Raw genomic sequence first — 18,338 nt, forward strand, 5'->3', positions numbered from 1 at the left:
CCTCCACGTCTCGCTTCCTCGCTTCCTCGCTCCCTCGCTCCCTCGCTCCCTCGCTCCCTCCTTCGCCCGCCTCTTCGCCTCTTCGTGTCTCCAGTCCCTTTGTCTGTTTCCTTTCTCTGCCTCCCTCTCGTCTTCCCTCGAGCCCCCGGGCCAGCGCTGCCCTTGTGTTTGGGCCTGGGGTTGGAAAGCCTCGCGGGTCGGCTGCGCTGCGCCCCTCCGCCTGCCCCATGTGCCGCCCCGGGCTCAGCTCGCCTCCCGCCGGGGCTGCAGCCCGCACGAGCACCCCTGGACAGGGCGCACGTGGGGAGCCCCCGGCGAGCCCTGGCCGCCCGGAGGCCCCGGCCAGCTCCAGCTCGTCCTTGTCACCCTCCCCGTCCTCCCGCCGTCCAGCACTGCGGCCGGGGCGGGGGCAGCCAGGCTGAGCGGCCTTCCCCCCCAGGCCCTTGGCCGACAGCGAGAAGCTGCCTGTCCAGAAGCACAGGAACGCCGAGACCCCGAAGTCCCCCGAGAAGGAGGAAGTCCCCGTGGGGGAGAAGAAGAGCAGGAAAGCCAAGAAGAAAGAGAAGAAGCACAGGGAGAAGGAGCGGGACAAGGAGAGGAGGAAGGAGAAGGAGAAGAAGGACAGGAAGGTAGCCAGACCCGTGGCCGAGGGGTGCGCCCCGCCCCCGTCCCCGCCCCCATCCCACCCCCCACCCCCCGCAGCCGGGCACGGAGCAGACTGCCCCACTGCCGCCTCCTGTCCCCGCCCCCGCCCCGCAGCCGGGCACGGAGCAGACTGCCCCACGGCCACCTCCCGCGTTGCAGGGCGAGGACCTGGACTTCTGGCTGTCCACCACGCCACCGCCCGCTGCCGCCCTGCCCCCGCCGACGGTAAGGGCCCCGCGGCGCGCTCGCCCCGCACCCTGGGGCCTGGACCCGCGCCTCGCTCCTGCCCCTCGTGCTCGAGCAAGCCTGGAGCCCCTGACGGCCCGTCCCCGCAGGACGAGCCCGGGCTGGGCGCCGTTGTCGCTGCCCCGAAAGAGGAGGGGGGAGAGCCCGAGCAGGACGACGAGGACGAGGCCAAGGAGGAGGGCCAGGTGAGGAGGGCTGCCACCGGTCCCACCCGCAGGAGGCGCGCCCGTGTCCCCGGGCCGCCCTCCCACCACCCACGCTGCTTTTCCCCGTGCCAGCCTCGTTGAGGGGGCTCGTGCCCCATGACGTCCCCACCAGAGCATGCCTCTTGGCTTTAGTCCAGCCCGGTTCTGTGGCCACCACGTCCTCCAAAATGCTCTTGTCAGCAGTGCCCAGTTGCCCCCTCCCACCCTTCCCCTCCCGTCCCCGGGGCCACGAGGCTGCCTCCTGCCTGTGGCCGGCCCGTCTGGACGTGCACGGTGGGGGAGCCACGCGGCCTCGTCCTCGGGCCCCGTCAGTCCCGCTGTGTCTCGTTCGGCTTGACTCGCATTCCCAGGCCCCCCGATGAGGAGCAGAGCCCCCTGCGGGGCACGGGGCTCTCCACTGTCTGGTTGCCCGGGCTGTGGCAGGCACGGGGTGGTTTGCTCCTGTGGGCGTTTGGCTTCTGCTGCCCTGGCCTGTGGCTCTCCAGTCCCGGTGTCCTGCGAGCAGAGGGCTGGGCCCGGCGGCCCCGTGCTCCCCGCTGGCTGCGCTGCACGCTGGTGACGAATGAGCTCCAGGCCCTGGTCTCAGCCGGGCCCAGCCTCTTCCAGGCCCTGCCTCCTGTCCTCGAGGACAGGAATGTGATTGTTGCCGGGCCTTCTGCGCGGCACCTCCGCGTGCCGGTGAGGGGCTGACCCCCGCGTGCCGTTTTAGAAATCTCCCAAAGCCAGGAAGAAGAAGCACAAGAAGGAAAAGGAGGAGAAGTCGAAAGAGAAGAAGAAGCTGAAGAGGAAGCAGCAGCCCAGCGGCGAGCCAGCGGCCGAGGGCCTGGAGAACGGCACGCTGGATGAGGAGCCACTCCCGGTGAGGGGTACTTCAGCGCCTCCCCCCCTCCGCGTCCCGGCCCACAGGGCCTCCACACTGGGGCAGGCAGGGCAGCTGAGGGCTGCTGGCGCCTCCTCGCAGCCGGGCTCCGACAGCCCCGCCCCGCGCGCGCCTGGCGGCCTCGGCGCCGCGGCTGAGCACGCTCTCCTGCTCCCCAGCCCATGTCCAGCTACTGCCTTCTTGCCGAGAATGCCTACGTTAAGATGGTGAGCGGCGTGGGCGTGGCGGGGGGCTTGGGCTGGGGGCTTCCTCGCTGGCAGGAAGGCTGGCGCCCGAGACGCCGCGTGGGGCCCGCCCCTCGGGAGCGCCAGCTGTGCGTCCCGTATGTCCTGCTGCCCGCGGTGGGTCTAGGACAGGACGGGAATGGCCGGAAGTGGTGCCCGTTGGAGCAAGGTTTCCTCTGGGTGGGGCGAGAGTGCTCTCCTGCGGTTCCTCCTGCGCTTAGAGGAGCGCGCTTTTACCGTTAGTTGAAGCACTAAGTGGTGCCCGGGGTCCCTGGTGGGCTTGTGGCCTGCCCACTGACCGTGGGCCCCGCAGACCTACGACGTCCAGGCCAGCCTGCAGAAGGAGAGCCAGGTCACCGTGTCCGTGATCCTGGAGAACCGGAGCGGCAGCTTCCTCAAGAGCATGGAGGTGAACGTGCTGGACGCGCTGAACGCCAAGATGAGCCGGCCGGAGGGCGCCTCCGTGCACGACGGGGTCCCCGTGCCCTTCCAGCTGCCCCCAGGTGAGCTGCGCCCCGTCTCCCCGCGGCAGACGCTGCTCGAGGCAGGCCCTGCCGGGGCTGCGTGCTCGGGCCTGCCTCGGCCTGTCTCCCGCGAGCCAGGGGTCTTCAAGCAAGCGGCTCGTTTTCCCCGGGGCGCTGTCGTCTGCGCAGCGGTGGACAGCGCCGCCTGCTGGGCAGACCCCGGGGCCCGCAGGGAGGGCCCCTCGGCTGCCCCTGAACCTGGGGACGAGGCCGGCTTCCTGCTCGGTCGCGGCGTCGCTGGCCTCTGCCCGGGCTGCTCAGTCTCCGCCTCTCGCCTTGCCAGGGGTCTCCAACGAAGCCCAGTTTGTGTTCACCGTCCAGAGCATCGCCATGGCGCAGAAGCTCAAGGGCACCCTGTCCTTCATCGCCAAGGTAGGCGGGCCCCGGGGGTGGCGGGCTGGCCGGGGCCCCGGGGCAGGGCAGGCGGGCCCAGCGGCTCCCCCACGCCGGCCGCCCTCGCCCCCTTGCAGAACGACGAGGGGTCGACCCACGAGAAGCTCGACTTCAAGCTCCACTTCAGCTGCTCGTCCTACTTGGTCACGACGCCCTGCTACAGGTGAGGGCCCTGCACCCGCTGTGCCGCCGGGGCGTCGGCCTGTCCAGCTCCTCCTCCACCTGCCCAGGTGGGGTGCCCCGCGTGGACCTCGGCCTTGGACGGTGGGAGCCCACAGCTGGCGCGGGAGCTGGGCCCGGCTGAGGCCCTGGGGGCACCCGGGCCCCGTCCCACTCGGCGAACCCCTGGCCTGGGTCCCTCCCACAGCGACGCCTTCGCCAAGTTGCTCGAGTCCGGGGACCTGGGCATGAGCTCAGTCAAGGTCGACGGCATCAGCACGTCCTTCTCCAGCCTCCTGGCCAAGATCTCCTTTCACCACCACTTTTCCGGTGAGGGGTCCGCCTTGGCCTTGGCCACGCGCAGGGGCGGGGGCCCCAGGGGCGGGGCCTCACCTGCCGCCTCGCGCTCTTGCAGTCGTGGAGCGGGTGGACTCCTGCGCATCCATGTACAGCCGCTCCATCCAGGGCCACCACGTCTGCCTCCTGGTGAAGAAGGTGAGTCCCGGGCCATGGGCCCGAGGGGGCGTGGGGCCGGGCGCCCGCTGCCCTGGGCGCCCGTCAGCGCGGGGGCAGCTCAGGCCCAGCCCCCACGCTCGCAGCTGCCCAGGCCCCCGGCCTCCTGCCGTTGATTTCCCAGGAAGGGCGCCAAGGGGGTGGCTGTCCGTCCGCGCTGTGGGACTCGGGTGGGCTGTCGGCCGTGGACGGGCGCCTGTGGCAGTCGGTGGGCCTGTGGCTTTTCTTGGTGCTGCCTCAGTCTGGTTTTGGCATCAGGCGACAGTAGCTTCGTAAAGCGGGTTGGGAAGCGTTCTTTTTCCAGAACAGACTGTTAGTTCCTTCTTGGACACCCGGTGGCATCCCCCGGTGCGGCCCTGGGGTGGGTCTCGGGTGGGCTCGTTGGCCCTGTGGTCGCCGTAGGACTCAGGCCGTCTGCCTCCTCCCGGTGACTTCTAGCAGTCGCAGTGTCCCCGGGATGCCCGTCTCACCTGGGCACTGAACCCGCGAGGGCAGGGCCGCGGGCAGCGGCCTCTGGAGCCTCTTGGCCCCTTGCTCTGCCTTGGTGAGCTTGGGCAGAGGCTGGCTGGGCTGTCACCCCCTCGAGGGCTCCGCTCAGCTCCCGTGTCCTCCCTCCCAGACCCTCTCGGGGTCCCTTGTGCAGTGCCCCTGCGGGGCCCCCGGGCGTCCCCTCAGCCTTGTCAGCTGGTCCGGTGCCTGCTTCCAATGACCTTCCCGGTGGCCCGAGGTCTCCCGGCTCCGCTGAGGGGCCCTGGTCATGCGCGAGGTTCGGGGCCCCCGGGCCCTGGGGCAGGCTGGAATTCAGGCTCAGCCGGTCCCGGCTCCCAGCGCCCTCGTGGGCGGTGGCTCTGGGGCCACCTCAGTGCCTCGCTCAGGCCCCCAGGGCTCCCCGGGCTTCGTGGGGCGGCCTTCCCCGAGGCCTGCCCCCATCATTGTTGGCCCGCCCTGCGGCCCCCTCCCAGCTGCCCCCTCCCGGGCCTGTGGCGAGGACTGGAGGGACAGAGCGGAGCAAAGCCAGGCCTTCTCCATCTCAGCGGCACCCTTGCACCGCCCGGTGGGGCTGCGCTTCCCTCGCCCGGAGCCCCCCTAAGCACGGTGTCGGGTGCCCCTGGGGAGGCGTGGGCAGGACGTGGGCGCCCCGCTCCTCATTTGACGCGTGTCACCCGCTCCCTGCAGGGGGAGAACTCCGTGTCGGTCGACGGGAAGTGCAGCGACGCCACCCTGCTCAGCAACGTGCTGGAGGAGATGCGGGCGACGCTGGCGCAGTGCTGACGGCCGGTGGGAGCCGCGGTGGGGCCCGGGTGTGCGTGGCTCCTGCACCCACGGGGCGAGAGCCCGGCCAGGCGGGCGCCGCACCTGGGCAGCCCAGCGTTCCCACCCCTTCCTCTACCTTCCTGCCTTTTCTACTCTGACTCTCCGTGCCCCGTGCTGGGAGCCCTGTTCGGTCCCCACACCAGGGGCTCCTGTCTCGTGCCCCCGACTGCTCGCTCTCTGTGCCCCTCTCAGGCAGCGGCTTCACCCATCCGCCCCCAGGGACGAGCGTGACAGCCGAGTGGGCAGGACATGGCCGGCACCCGCCCGCCCAGACCCAACTGGCCGCCGCTGGGGAACCCGAGCCACCACCCACTGCCCCTGTGGGCGTCCTGGACGTCTGCCCTGGCTGAGGGCCAGGCTGTGGGGACTGCGGACACCCGGTCGTGAGGTGGAGCCACAGCCCGCGCCACCGGCAGGGCGGGGCCGCGCCTGCGCTGGTTTCCCACTAAGGACAAGCGCGTCTGCTCGGCCGGGTTGCGTGGGTGGCCCTCGGCCATTCCGTGCCCCCCGCCTTGCACTGCGCACCACGAGGTTGGCTCCTGTCGCCCGTGGCTGCCAGGGGGCTGGGTGCCCCACGTGGGGAGCCGCTGGGCGGGGCGGCTCTGCTGGGGTGAGGGTACCCCAGCCGAGACCCCTCCGTGCTGGGCAGCTGCGTGTGACGCTGAAGTCCCTCAGATGATGGTCCTTGTGACATTTTAACTTTTCCTTTTGATGAAAACCATCACTTTAGCATGTGATCTACCGCGGAATCCCGGCAGTGGTTCTAGGACTTTTACCCGTATGACGTGTCATATGAGCACCTACTTGCTATCGACATTCCCATATAAAGGAGACATATCATGCTGCTGTAATGATTCTGTGTCAAGATGATCCAATAAAAACACAAAACTCAGGTTTGCAGCTCGGGTCACGCCGCGTCAGCAAAAGGCACAGCCAGTGGGCTCGAGCTGGAGGCACGCTCCCGCGTGGGCGAGGCCCTGAGCACTGCCGCTGGGCACCCCCGCTGCCCGCCCGGGCCCCTCCTTGCCTGCGTGCGGGAGAGTGCCCGCCAGGAGCCCGTTCCCCGGGCCGCCCGGCCCTGCCGTGCCTCTAGGGCTGTGGCGGCGGGGACGCTCACCCTGGGCTCCCGCCTCAGCCCCTCCGGCAGGCGTCAGCTGCGGTGGGTGCGGGGGGGGCGGCCCCTTGGCCTCGCGCCCGCTGCCGGCTCCAGGCATTAGCTGGGAGGTTGTGTTCTCGTGGCCTGGATGCGGGTGTCCCCGTGAGAACAGCCACGGGGCAGCTCCCTGGAGGGTGCGCCAGGAGCAGGGGAGGAAACCGCGGCACGGGCACCGGTGACCCCAGCGACGAGGGCGGGGATGAGGGCCAGCTCTGGGGCCGAGCTGGCGAGCCGTCATGCCCTTGGGTGTCGGACCGTCTGGGGCTCCATGCTGCCACGCTGTGACCGAGAGGGCGGCTCCCGGGTCGGGGCTGGGGTTCAGCTGGGGGTGACCTCAGCCCACGTGCTGGCGCTGCCTCGGTGGATGCTGCAGGCTCACCTGAGGCCACAGAACCCACCCGCCGACGTCTGTTTCCAGGCGTCTCACCGCGTGCACTGGGGGATCGCAGGCTGGCCGTGGAGGACACGCTCGATGGCCTGGGGGCTCTGAGCCGGCCCGCCCGGGGTCCACTGGGACCTTTGCCCCCCAGCCATGCTCCCTGCCCAGGCCCTCTCAAGACACCTCTTAGGAGAATCGGAAGGGCAGTTTAATGGGTACAGTGCATCGCCCTGCGTTCTCCTATACAGACATATCTCCCTCTCCCCCACCTCCCGGCCCGAGGCCCCTCGGGCTGGGTCAGGGGTCCCCAGGGCAGTAGCCAGCCTGCTCCCTTGGGGCGCGGCTGGGACAGCAGAGCCAAGGGCTCCCGGCACTGCCGGGGGCGCGGCCGCAGCCTCAGTGCTGTGTGAGGCACTCGGAGGCGTTCTCCAGCGTCAGGTTGGCCAGGTGCGGGGGCTCCAGGCAGGTGAAGCTCGGCGAGATCAGGCTGCAGGGGCAGTGGGGTGGCGTCACCCCGGCCTCCCTCCCTGCCCGGGGCCTGGGCCAGGCCAGGCCACGGCCCCGGGTGCCCACCCCGCTGGGGGCCACTGGGTGTCGTGCCCGGCTCCCGAGCCCCCCATCACTCACAAGGCTGGGGTGTTCCTGTGGTCCCGGAATCCGGCGAGTCCCAGGAGGAGGAGGAGCACATGGTAGGGCCACAAAGCGGCCATGTGGGGCCCACTCGGGGAGCTGGCATCACATCCGCAGCGCAGGGCCCTGCCCGGCGGTGCCCGGCCCTGCCCGCCCAGCCCGCGCTGCCCTCCGCCCACCCGGAAAGGCCACCCAGGCCCGCCTACCTGGTGTTGGTTTCCTCTCTGAAAGACACGACAGGGGCCCCCATTAGCCGCCGCGCCTGGGCAGGCTGTGACCTCGGGCCCCTCCACCAGGGTCTGGCCACAGCTGGGCCATGACTGCCCCGGGCCTCTCCAGGGATCGCCCTGGCAGCGCTGAGCCCGGAGTCCCTGGGGGGTGAAGGGTCCACGTGGCCCCCTCCGCAGGCCCGGAGCAGCAGGTGCTCCTGCTCCTGGTGGCCCCGGGCCCCGCACGTACTCACCTGCGCGTGCTGCCTCGGACACCCCGGGGCTAAGGAAGGGGGACTTACTTGTGCCACTTGTTTCTGCAACGACAGCAGCGCAGAGTCAGGGGGCCCCGTGGCCTCGGTCGAGCCCAGCCGCCCCACCACCCCACTCACATGTAGCGGAGGAGCCCCTGCACCGCCGTCTCCCACTGCATCGACGACCTGCGGGCACATGGGGGCTTGGGGGCTGCGGGCGGGACACCCCCCGCCCACCCCGGCACGGCCCCCCTCCACCCTGCCCCAGCCCTTACTCGCAGTTGTAGCCAAAGCACACAACGTGCGAGTCAGTGCAGTTGCTGCAAGAGACCGTCTTGTACTGGAAGATTCCTGCAACAGAGCACAAGGCCGCGGGCTCCCCTCGGCCGCCACCCCGGGGCCACCGCCGCCACCGCCTGGGGCCTCCACCTACCGCAGTGACGCTGGCAGTCGATGCGGCCTGCGCAAGGACAAGGAAACGGCGGGTCCTCACCCAGCCCCTGCTCTGCCCACCGCCCATGGCCACCCAGGGCCCTGGCACCCCGGATTTCCCATGTGTGCCTCTATCTCAGGGCGACAAAGGGCCATCGGGGCCAGGGGCTGCAGGGGCGGCCTGTGGGGGCCTGCGGTGCCCGCGCTCACTCTCGATGATGGCGTTCTGGATGAGGTGCACCTGGTCCCTGAAGATGGCACGCAGCTCGTTGGGGAAGTAGCCTGCGGGGTGCGCGGGGGGGCGTGAGGCCGGGCTCCCGGGCCGGGGGCCCCGCGGGGCGGCCGCGCGCTTACCTGGGAAGTACATCTTGCCCTGGTACAGCAGGTCCATCCTCTTGTACACGGCCTTGGCCACCTGGTCCAGTTTGTCCCGGGCTGGGGGCAGCAGGGGCGGCGGGTGAGGGCGCGGGGGCGCCGCGGGGAGCGGGGGGCCGGGGTCCCGGCCGGGGGCGCCGCTCACTGATCTCGGCGGGGATGGCCAGGTGCAGCTCCTTCATCGTGTCTTCGCTCCAGTCGGCGAGCAGCGCGCCCGACACGGGGATGTCGCCCACCCACCAAGACTTGAGGTTCACGTGGTGGCGGTAGAAGGAGAACTTCTCCGAGAAGTTGCCGTGGCAGTGCAGGCAGCCGTGCGCCAGCGCCGCCGTCAGGCCCAGCCACAGCAGCAGGGCCATGGCCCGCCCCCGCCCGCGCGCCCGCCAACCAACGGCGCCGCCCGCGCCACGCCCCCGCCCGCCCGCCAACCAACGGCGCCTCCCGCGCCACGCCCCCGCGCGGCCACGCCCCTCCGGGCAACAGACGGGGTCGGGCCCCGCCCCCTCGCGCTGGCCCCGCCCACGCACCGCCCATGCCCGCGCTGCGTCGACTGCGCATGCTCCGTCCGTGGCCGCTGGCCAATGGCGTCAGGGGTCGCCCCCGGTTGCTAGGCAGCGGCAAGTGAGGTCTCCCGCCTCCCAGGGCTGCCTCGGGGACCCTTGACTTCCGGGAGCCCCGGTCAGGTCGAGGTCGGTTTGGAGCCCTCGGGGACCGGCGCGGTGGCCCTTTACGGGAAGTAGATCCGGCCCTCGTGGGCGGGGCCTGGGCGGGCTTGGTGTCCAGTGTCCCTCCGCGGGGGTGGCGGGGCTTGGGCGCGCGGAGCCGAGGGGCGCGGCCGGCGGCGGAGGCGCGGAGGCGAGCGGTGAGCGGTGAGCGGTGAGCAGACGACCGCGGGCGGCGGGGAGGCCAGAGAGGCCCGACGAGCGAACGCGGGCGGCGGGGAGGCCAGAGAGGCCCGAGGGGCGAACGCGGGCGGCGGGGAGGCCGAGGAGCGAACGCGGGCGGCGGGGAGGTCAGAGAAGCCCGAGGAGCGAACGCGGGCGGCGGGGAGGCCAGGGAGGCCCAAGAAGCGAATGTGGGCGGCGGGGAGGCCAGAGTGGCCCGAGGGGCGAACGCGGGCGGCGGGGAAGCCAGGGAGGCCCGAGGGGCGAACGCGGGCGGCGGGGAGGTCCGATCCCACCCCAGGGTCGAAAGCGGGCGGCGGGAGGTCCGATTCCACCTGAGGGGCGAACGTGGGCAGCGGGGAGGCCCGAGCCGACCTAAGGAGCGAACGCGGGCGGCGGGGAGGCCGGCGGGCAGTCCTTGGAGGGGGAGCTTACCAACGCCCTTTGAGGTCGGGGCCTGGGCTCGGTGTCCGCGGAAACCCCCTCTGGGCCAGGCCCGCAGAGCGCGTGGCAGCCCGTGGCGCCGAGGCCGGGGCTGCCGGTGCTCCTGGGCGAGTTTCCACACCCCCCTGTCCACCACTGGCTCCCTGAAAAGTCACTAAAAGGGGAGGGCTGGCAAGAGGAAAGAAGTCGGCGCCTCCACCCCAGGCGCGCCTTGGGGCGGCTTTCCTTCTCTGCGCTTTTTAACTGCTGGCAGGTGGAATCCACGCGCCACAAACCTGCACTTGTGTCCAGGCGATCCCTTCAGGCCTGACGATGGGCGCGCAGCTTTGCGCCGCCTGCACCGGGGGGTTTCGAGCCTCTTCCTTTACCAGGGTCCCTGGCCAGCACCTCCCGTTTCATAAAACTCCTGCCCCCCATCTTTGTGGTCCCCTGGGTGTTCATTTGTTTTGTTTTTTAAAGATTTATTTTATTTCTCTTCTCCCCTCTCCCCCAGTTGTCTGCTGTCCGTGTCCATTCACTGTGTGTTCTTCTGTTTCCGCTTGCATTCTTGTCAATGGCACGGGGAATCTGTGTCTCTTTTTGCTGCGTCATCTTGTGTCAGCTCTCCGTGTGTGCGGCACCATTCCTGGGCAGGCTGCACTTTATTCACACTGGGTGGCTCTCCTAACGGGGCGCACTCTTTGTGCATGCGGCTCCCCTACGCGGGGGACACCCCTGCGGGGCAGGGCACTCCTTGCGCGCATCAGCAACCGCGCGTGGACCAGCTCAGCACACGGGTCAGGAGGCCCGGAGTTTGAACCCTGGACCTCCCATGTGGTAGGCAGACAGCCTATCAATTGAGCTACGTCTACTTCCCTCTCCTGGGTTTAGATCAAACTCGTGTGCTCTTCCTTTTCTGGCCAGTAGAGGGGAGGATGGATTTTGGTGTGTGTGTGTATGTGTGTTTTAGAAGTGTAGGTGACTTGGGGAGTAACTCCTGTGAACTCCCGAGGAGGCAGGTGGGCCCTTGGGCCCTCACAACCAGTCCTGCACCTGCAAAGAGAGAAGGGAAGGACTATCCAGTGGTGTCTCAGTTTGCCACGGCCGCTATGACAAACACCCCCCGTGACACGGCTCAAACCAAGCCCATTTACTGGTTTGCAGTTTGGAGACCAGAAGCCCCAAATCCCAGTGCCGGCTTGGTACCCTGGAACGTGGTGGCAGCCAACGTCCGTCCCACGGCAACCTGCCCGTCCCCCTGGCTTCTGGCTTTGTCCGCCCGCAGGGCGGACCAGGGCCTGCCAGCTCATCTTGGCCCCACTCCGAGTGACGATGGCATCTTCTGAGGGAGCCGCTGGCGATGGCCTTGCAGCCACGGGACGGGCTTGGGACTTGCTCGAACGCGCCCTTGCTGGGGGAGGTGACTCAGTCCCCAGCAGCTCCGGAAATGCCTGGAATCCGAGGTCGGGTACGTTTTCCCGAGAGGGAGAGCAGACCGAGCGAGCGTCCCGCCCGCCCCCGCGCCCGTGGCGCCCGTTTCTCGCCCCTCACCCCCAGAGCGGCCTTTGCGTCTCCCCCCCATCCCACTGTGGTTTAAGGGCCCCCCTTTCCTGGGGGCTGCTCTGTGGCACCCCCCTTCTGTCTTCCTGCCCTCGATGGCCGTGCCGGCCAGTCCAGCAGCCACGTGAGACGTGTTCGGTCCGAGCCGAGACGTGGCGCATGGGCAGACTGCACGCGGGCGCTCCGAGACTTAGCGTGGAGGGAAAAGGAAAACGCGGACTGCGTCGCTGACGTTTTTTTTTAATAGGAGATCGTGAGGATTGAACCCTGCAACCTCACACATGGGAAGCAGGCGCTCAACCACCGAGCTACATCTGCTCCCCCATTATATTTCTAGCACTTTCTGTGGCGTTTATTCTTTTAGCCAACAGGTACCGCCATCGCGCCCCTGCCGCGTGTGAAATGCCGCCCTGGGAAGGCGCGTTTCGTCAGGGGACAGCAGAGGCCCTGCTTTCACGCAGGTCGTTGTTTCCCGCTTCCTGTTTGTGGCTTTTTTACCTCTTAAGGGGGGCCAGTAACTCAAGGGACTTGCCCAGACGGGGGCGCGTGGCCGTCGGTGGAGTCACGTCAGCTCTAGCTTCTACGCAAACCTCCCCAAGGCGGGGGACTGGGTGGGCATTTTTTCTTTTTTATATGGTGAAATGTGTATCACTTAAAATTTACTATTTTAAAGTGCTTTCAAGCCTACACCTCGGGGCCACTGAACACACAAGGTTGTGCAACCATCGCCACTCTTTCCAGAACTTTCTCTCCACCCCAAAGAGAAGCCCTGGGCCCAGGAAGCAGTCACTCCCCCCGCCCCCCCGTTGCCTGCAGCTCCCTCTCCAAGTCCCCGGCCACCGCTTTCGGTCTCCGAGACTTAGCCTCTTCTAGATGTTTCTAAGCCGTGGAATCACAACCCATGGCCTTCGGCGTCTGGCTTGTTTTTTGCGCCGTTTCCCGCAGCCCTTTACATCCCACAGTAACGCACACGCGTTCCCATCCACGTCCTCACCGATGTCTGCCGTTTTCTGGCTTTGCAATCATCCTAGTGGGTGTAACATGGCACCCTGATGTGGTTTTTGTGTTTTTTTTAGATTTATTTTATTAGTTTATTTCTCCCTAGCCCCTCATTGTTTGCACTTGCCGTGTCTGTTCATCTTCCTTGTTTCTTTAGAAGGCACCAGGAGCCGAACCCGGGACCTCCGATGTGGGAGGGAGGTGCCTGATCGCTTGAGCCGCCTCCGTTCCCTGCTCTGTTGTGTCCCCCATTCTGTTTTCCTTCTTGTGCCTCTTGTTGCATCAGCTCATTGCACCTGCCCGCCGTGCCAGCTCGCTGTCTTTTTTAGGAGGCACCGGGAACCCAACCAGGGACCTCCCGTGTGGTGGGCAGGAGCTCAGTCGCTTGAGCTCCAACCTCGTCACCCACACTGTGGTTTTGATTTGCATTACTCTATACCCCCCTGACACTTTTGCGGTGCTTTCAGCCTACCGGGCTCCCCAAAATAACTTTTGCGACAAACCGAATTGGATACCAAGAATTCTAACTTCACCTTTAGGATTAGGATCGATTTTATTTTTATTCTATTTTTATTCCCCCCCTCATCGTTGTTTGTGCTCGCTGCTGCTGTGTCCATTCGCTGTGTGTTCTTTGCGCGTCTGCTTGTCTTTTCTTCTCATCTCTCTCTTTAGGAGGCCCTGGGAACCGACCCTGGGACCTCCCATGTGGGTGGCGCTCGATCGCTTGCGCCACCTCAGCTCCCTGGTCTGCGGGGTCTCTCTCTCTTCTCTGTGTCTTTTGTTGCGTCATCTTGCTGTACCAGCTCTCCTTGTGGGCCAGCTCGCCTTCACCAGGAGGCTCCGGGAACTGAACCCAGGGCCTCCCGTGTGGTAGGCGGGAGCCCAGTCGCCTGAGCCACATCCGCTTCCCTAGGACCGATTTTTAACTAACTGTGCCTCTCTTTTTTGCTCTGCAAAAGCAGTCTTTTATTTTCTTTATTATCTTTTTTAGAGGTACTGGGGATTGAACCCAGGACCTTGTACACGGGAAGCAGACGCTCAGCCGCCGAGCTGCACCCAAAAAGCAGCCTTTTAAAGCTCCCCGGGAGGGTGAAAAGTTGCTGAACTCTTTAGACCGTGGGTTCGCATCCTCACCGCAGTCCACGAGAGTCCTCCCCACGCGCGAAAAGCCTCCTAGAGCTTTTGGTGTTCCGGGAAGCCGCGCCCACACTGTAATAAATAACTTGCAGTGAGTTTTTTTCCCGTGCTAAGTGCCTCATAAAACAGAGGCTTAAAAAATATTATAAAGTAAATTTCCCACACGGCTGACCTGGAAACGAGGCTTTGACTCTGGAAAGTTTTAAACAGTCCCTCTCCCTGCTTTCCTGGAATTGAGAGATTCAGATGGTCTCGCCAGGAAAGGCCAGTCCAAGTTAAGAAACTGGGTTCTGGGAAGGAGACCTTCACTTCTGCGGCCCAGCTCAGAGCACCCCGCGGGCCTCCACCATCGGACATGGGCGGCTGCCGGCGGGCGACCCCCCGGGCCGTTTCCTTTTCCTTAGGATGATACCAAAATCATTTTTTCTTCTCTTATAACCAGACCAGGAAAAATATCATGTCCATTCCCCGTAACGCTTCCCAGAAGCCAGAACCACGTGACACGGGGAGGGGATTTCCCCGGTGACCACGTCAAGGCCACCGCAGCTCGTCCTGGTTCTTTGACGAACGGGCCGGCCTGTCGCGGTGGCGATTTTAGCTCCAGCGGTCCTACTGCCAGCGGATCCCCGCCAGCTCTCTCCACGCCACATGTCCCAGATGCCCGTCCACCTCGGAGGCACCTCGTCCCTTTTTAGACCTCGTGGCTGTGCCGGCCTTGATTGTGCGGGGGCCGGTTGTGGGTTTTCTTGAAAGTTGACGGCTTTTCTTTGCCTTCACGGGTCTGAGAGTGGCTCTGCCAGAGCAGGACAGCTGGAGCCGCCTCTCAACTGAGCCACGAGGGGATTTTTTTTTTCTATTTATTTATTTCTCCCCCCCGCTTTTGTTGTTTGCCTTCACCGTCTGCTCTCTGTGTCTGTTTGCTGTGCGCTCTCTGTATCTGCTCGTCTTCTTTTTAGGAGGCACCGGGAAACCGAACCCGGGACCTCCCGTGTGGGAGGGCAGTGTCCTATCCCTTGAGCCGCCTCCACTCCCTGCTTGTTGGGTTTCTCGTTGTGTTTTCCTCCTTGTGTCTCCTCGATGCATCACCTTATTGCCTCAGCTTGCTGCGCCAGCCCGTCGCATCAGCTCACTGTCTTACTCGTCTTCTTTAGGAGACACCAGGAACTGAACCCAGGACCTCCCATGTGGTAGGCAGGCACCCAGCTGCTCGAGCCACCTCTGCCTCCCCGTGAGGGATCTTCCACGCAGAGGTGTCTTCTCGCTTGGTCGCTCCCTTTTGTCTCCCACAAGCTCTTTAGCTTTATTTCCCTCCAGGGCCTTCTGGAAGTTGACGCGGCGCTCACGTTTCAGTCTCTCACTTTGAACGTCCCCTGCACACGTCCTCCGTGTTTCCCTGGTCGTCGTGCCCACTGTGCGCACCTCACCCGCCAGGCCCAGAGAGGCTCGCCCACGGCAGCGCTGCAGCAGGGCACGTCGCTCTCGGGCGGGGGTGCCCTGGGTGCTGTGGGGTGCTGAGCAGCCTCTCCGGGCCTCCGCCCCATGCCAGGAGTGCCCCTGAGTCACAATTGCTGCTGACATCTCCAGACACTGTCGGAGTCCCCGGGGCAGGATGGCCCCGCGCTGTTACTTAGCACGTGTCCCCAGCTCCAGGGAGGTGTGGGGCGGCAGTGACCCGCCCGAGCCCTGAGCAGAGGCCCCGGGGCCACCTGCTGCCCAGTGACCCCCGGCCCGGGCCGCTCGCTCGGGGCCGGGCCCGCGGCTGCCCCTGCACCCCCTTTCGGGGGAGCCCCCAGCTCCTTCCCATCACCTGGCCGGCACGAGGCTTTGGCTTCTCCTTCCCGGGGTCCTAGAAATGCCACAGGCCTCCCCGGGTGCCCGCTGACCTGCGGGCTGCGTCCCGAGGAGCGGGCGGTGGGACAAGCCATCCTGGGTTGCCGGGGACCGAGGGGCTCCCAGGGGACAGCCCACGGCCACTGCCGCCGCCTCCTGCCACCCCGGCCGCCCGGGCTGTCCCCGTGGGCCTCCCGCGCCTGCCAGCCCTTTGGATTTTAGGGTGCAGCCCACGTCTCACAGCAGACGGACTTCCTGTCCGTCTTGGGGCATCCTGCCCGTTCTCCCTAACGTTCCCGCGCCAGATGCCTGAGAAGGCGGCCGTGAGTCGGCTCGAGTTCCCTGTTGATAGCGCTACGTCTGTTCCCACGCAGGAGGTGCGCCGCTTGCCCCAGCATTGTTTTAAATTATTTATTATTGTTTTCAAGATTTACTTTATTTACTTATTTCTTCTCCCTCCCCCTCGTTGTTTGTGCTCGCTGTGAGCTCATCACGAGGCACCAGGAACTGAACCCGGGACCTCCCATGTGGGAGGGAGGTGCCCTACTGCGTGAACCACCTCCACTCCCTGCTTGTTGTGTCTCAGTGTGTTTCCTTATTGCATCAGCTTTCCGCACCAACCCACTGCGCCAGCTTGCTGTCTTACTCGTCTTCTTTAGGAGGCACCGGGAACTGAGCCCCTGGACCTCCCGTGTGGTAGGCGGGCACCCAACTGGTTGAGCCACATTCACTTCCCTATGTATTATTTTTTTATTTATTTGGTTAATTTATTTCTCGCCCCCTGGTTTGAGCTGCTCATTTGAGAGTGCTCCGGCAGGAACGTCTGTGCCCCGCCCTGCCTGCCGCCCACCCCTTCCAGCCCCCATGCCACCCCCGCCATGGCACAAGAGGGTTCCAGAGCCCCAGACCCCAGCTCTTCTTTGCCCAGTGGTTGCTGGTGCACACCCTCTGGAAAGTTCTCTGGTAGGAAGGGTAACTTCCTTTTTTAATTTTCCATTTTTACCATGGTAACGTAAACAAACATGAAATTCCCCATTTCATCCCCTTTCTAGCGTATGATTCGGCAGCACCGATTCCATTCACCCTGTCGTGCCCCCCTCACCGCCACCCAGCTCCCAAACTTCATGCCCCCGGAACGGAAACGGCGCCTGCAAAGCAGCCGCGCCCACCCCCACCTCCCTACGGGCGCCTTGCTGTAGATACTCAGCGGACGCAGTCGTGCGGCGTCTCTTCCTCTGTGCCTGGCTTCTGCCCCTCAGCAGGACGCCCTCCAGGTTCACCTGCATTGCCGCGTGAGCCGGACCCGCCTCCCTTTCCAGGGCTGAGTAGTATTCCACGTGTTTCTCCGTCACCTGCGGATGTCCGCTGCGGTGGCCCCCGCCCTCTGTCTGTTGTAAACAGCACTGCAGTGAACACCGGTGCACGGGCTCCCATCTGACACGGCGTTTGGCAAATACCGTCCACGGCCCCGCGCGTCCCACCCCCTGAGTTTGTGCAGTTAACAACGATTTTCGTATACTTTTTAAATTTTTTATTTTTTTAAGGAGGTGCCAGGGCTTGAACCCAGGACCTCGTACATGGGAAGCAGGCGCTCAACCACTGAGCCACATCCGTTCCCCAATCAGAGTTGTTCTTATTTAACCTTCTTTAGTAGAGAAATTGTGGCTTTACAGAACAATTGTGCACAAAACCCAGGATTCCCATACAACGCGCCACCCCAGCGCCTTGCCCAGGAGTGGAACGTCAGCAACGGGTGCCGTTAGCGGACGGCCGTGGTTCAACGCAGGCTTTCTGGGGTCGCATAGGTCCGCAAACTCCTAAAACGTTTTCATGCCGTTACCCTGCACACAGTGCAGCGTCCCCCCTCGGTCGTATCCGTATTGCACGCTGCTGGCGGCGTCTGCGATTCCGGGCTCCCGTCGCCGCCGCCCGCTTTCTGTATTGTTCCAAATTGAGCGTGTGCCGCCGCCTCGAGCGCCAGTGCTTACATGTTCCCCTGGGGGAAAAAAGGTCGCAAGAGGAGCGGCGTGGCTCACGGGCATGACACGAGGCGCGTGTCGAGCACGTTTCCCGGCACGCAAGCCCTTCGCCACTGAGCCGGGCGTGCGGCCTGCGCACGTGCCACGTGGCAGAGCCGAGGGTGTCGACCTGCCGGCCCTTCTCGGGGAAAGCTCGTGCCTGGTCCTGGGGACAGCGGGGGGCTGCGATGAAGGCCGCGCCCGGGGCGGCTGCGCATTTGCGGACGCATGGGGGCCGCCCTGGCTGCTGTGAAGGCCCCACGCCGGCCGCACAGACGCTTCCACGCTCGGGCGGGCGTTGCTTCTCCAGGGAAGAGCAGGGCCCTCAGCCCGCCGTGACCGCTGGGTGCGTGGGCGCACGGGGGGCTCCGCGGCGCCGGGACCCCAGGGCAGCGGGGTCTGCCTGCCTGGGGGTGGTCGGGCAGCGCCTTCTGCACAGACTGCGGGGTCAGGGCCCTTCAGAGCCAGGGGAAGACGCAGCTCACATGTGCCCAGCGGGCACCACAATGCGATTAACACAAAAACGAAGGCAACACGTGTGCACATGCAAATGACATGCAAGACAACACACGTGTGGGCAGCAGGCACCGCGATGCAAATAACACGCATGACAACACGTGAGCAGCCAGGTGTCAGACACACAAACAACACGCAAGACACACAGCAAGTGGGAGCAGCAGATGCCACACACGCATTCAAGACTCACACAACACACAAAACCCATCACGTGTGTGAGCAGCACAGACGCCCCCCACACAGAACACGCGGGACTCACACCTGCGAACTCCCACACCATACAAATAGCACATGACTCACACGCACAACGCACACATGAACTCACACGCAGCACACACACGAACACGTCACATGCACATGAACTCAAACACACAAGCGCTCACACAAATACCACACAAAGCCCACACAAAAACAATCACACCCCTCCGCACT

At 65.5% G+C, this 18,338-nt stretch overlaps 2 protein-coding genes across 3 annotated transcripts in view; one reads left to right on the plus strand and one right to left on the minus strand.

Moving 5' to 3' along the window:
• The window catches only part of AP3D1 (adaptor related protein complex 3 subunit delta 1), a 44,300-nt gene extending 39,103 nt beyond the window's left edge, over nucleotides 1–5,197 (plus strand). Inside the window, 11 exon segments of the mRNA XM_058282142.2 lie at nucleotides 440–629; nucleotides 760–870; nucleotides 981–1,076; nucleotides 1,807–1,956; nucleotides 2,136–2,183; nucleotides 2,515–2,704; nucleotides 3,009–3,097; nucleotides 3,196–3,281; nucleotides 3,486–3,607; nucleotides 3,693–3,772; nucleotides 4,967–5,197. Of these exon segments, the coding sequence (XP_058138125.1) occupies nucleotides 440–629; nucleotides 760–870; nucleotides 981–1,076; nucleotides 1,807–1,956; nucleotides 2,136–2,183; nucleotides 2,515–2,704; nucleotides 3,009–3,097; nucleotides 3,196–3,281; nucleotides 3,486–3,607; nucleotides 3,693–3,772; nucleotides 4,967–5,062 (1,258 nt within the window). The 3' untranslated portion in view covers nucleotides 5,063–5,197.
• A 1,634-nt stretch (nucleotides 5,198–6,831) lies between these two features.
• Nucleotides 6,832–8,931, minus strand: IZUMO4 (IZUMO family member 4). 2 transcript variants are annotated; one of them, XM_058282144.2, is made up of 10 exons: nucleotides 8,685–8,913; nucleotides 8,519–8,599; nucleotides 8,375–8,446; nucleotides 8,166–8,192; nucleotides 8,008–8,083; nucleotides 7,871–7,918; nucleotides 7,781–7,795; nucleotides 7,476–7,493; nucleotides 7,267–7,281; nucleotides 6,832–7,126 (listed from the first exon to the last, which is right to left on the minus strand). In XM_058282144.2, exons 1-10 carry the CDS (start codon nucleotides 8,896–8,898, stop codon nucleotides 7,036–7,038), a joined length of 657 nt encoding a protein of 218 aa, XP_058138127.1. In that variant the 5' UTR covers nucleotides 8,899–8,913; the 3' UTR covers nucleotides 6,832–7,035. The 2 variants fall into 2 exon arrangements, with proteins under 2 accessions (XP_058138127.1, XP_058138128.1); XM_058282145.1 differs by lacking the exon at nucleotides 8,166–8,192 and having other exon boundaries at nucleotides 8,685–8,931.
• Between the last annotated feature and the right edge of the window lie 9,407 nt (nucleotides 8,932–18,338).

The sequence above is a fragment of the Dasypus novemcinctus genome, chromosome 19, assembly GCF_030445035.2.
Source record: "Dasypus novemcinctus isolate mDasNov1 chromosome 19, mDasNov1.1.hap2, whole genome shotgun sequence".
In the NCBI taxonomy this organism is placed as follows: Eukaryota; Metazoa; Chordata; class Mammalia; order Cingulata; family Dasypodidae; genus Dasypus; species Dasypus novemcinctus.

Excerpts from the sequence above, each read along its gene's own strand:
- IZUMO4 (XM_058282144.2), bottom strand. The coding sequence starts at position 8,898 with ATGGCCCTGCTGCTGTGGCTGGGCCTGACGGCGGCGCTGGCGCACGGC. Across the intron at positions 8,600-8,684 it reads GGCCATCCCCGCCGAGATCA|CCCGGGACAAACTGGACCAG; the intron begins GTGAGCGGCGCC and ends TGCTGCCCCCAG. Across the intron at positions 7,919-8,007 it reads TGCTTTGGCTACAACTGCGA|GTCGTCGATGCAGTGGGAGA; the intron begins GTAAGGGCTGGG and ends ATGTGCCCGCAG.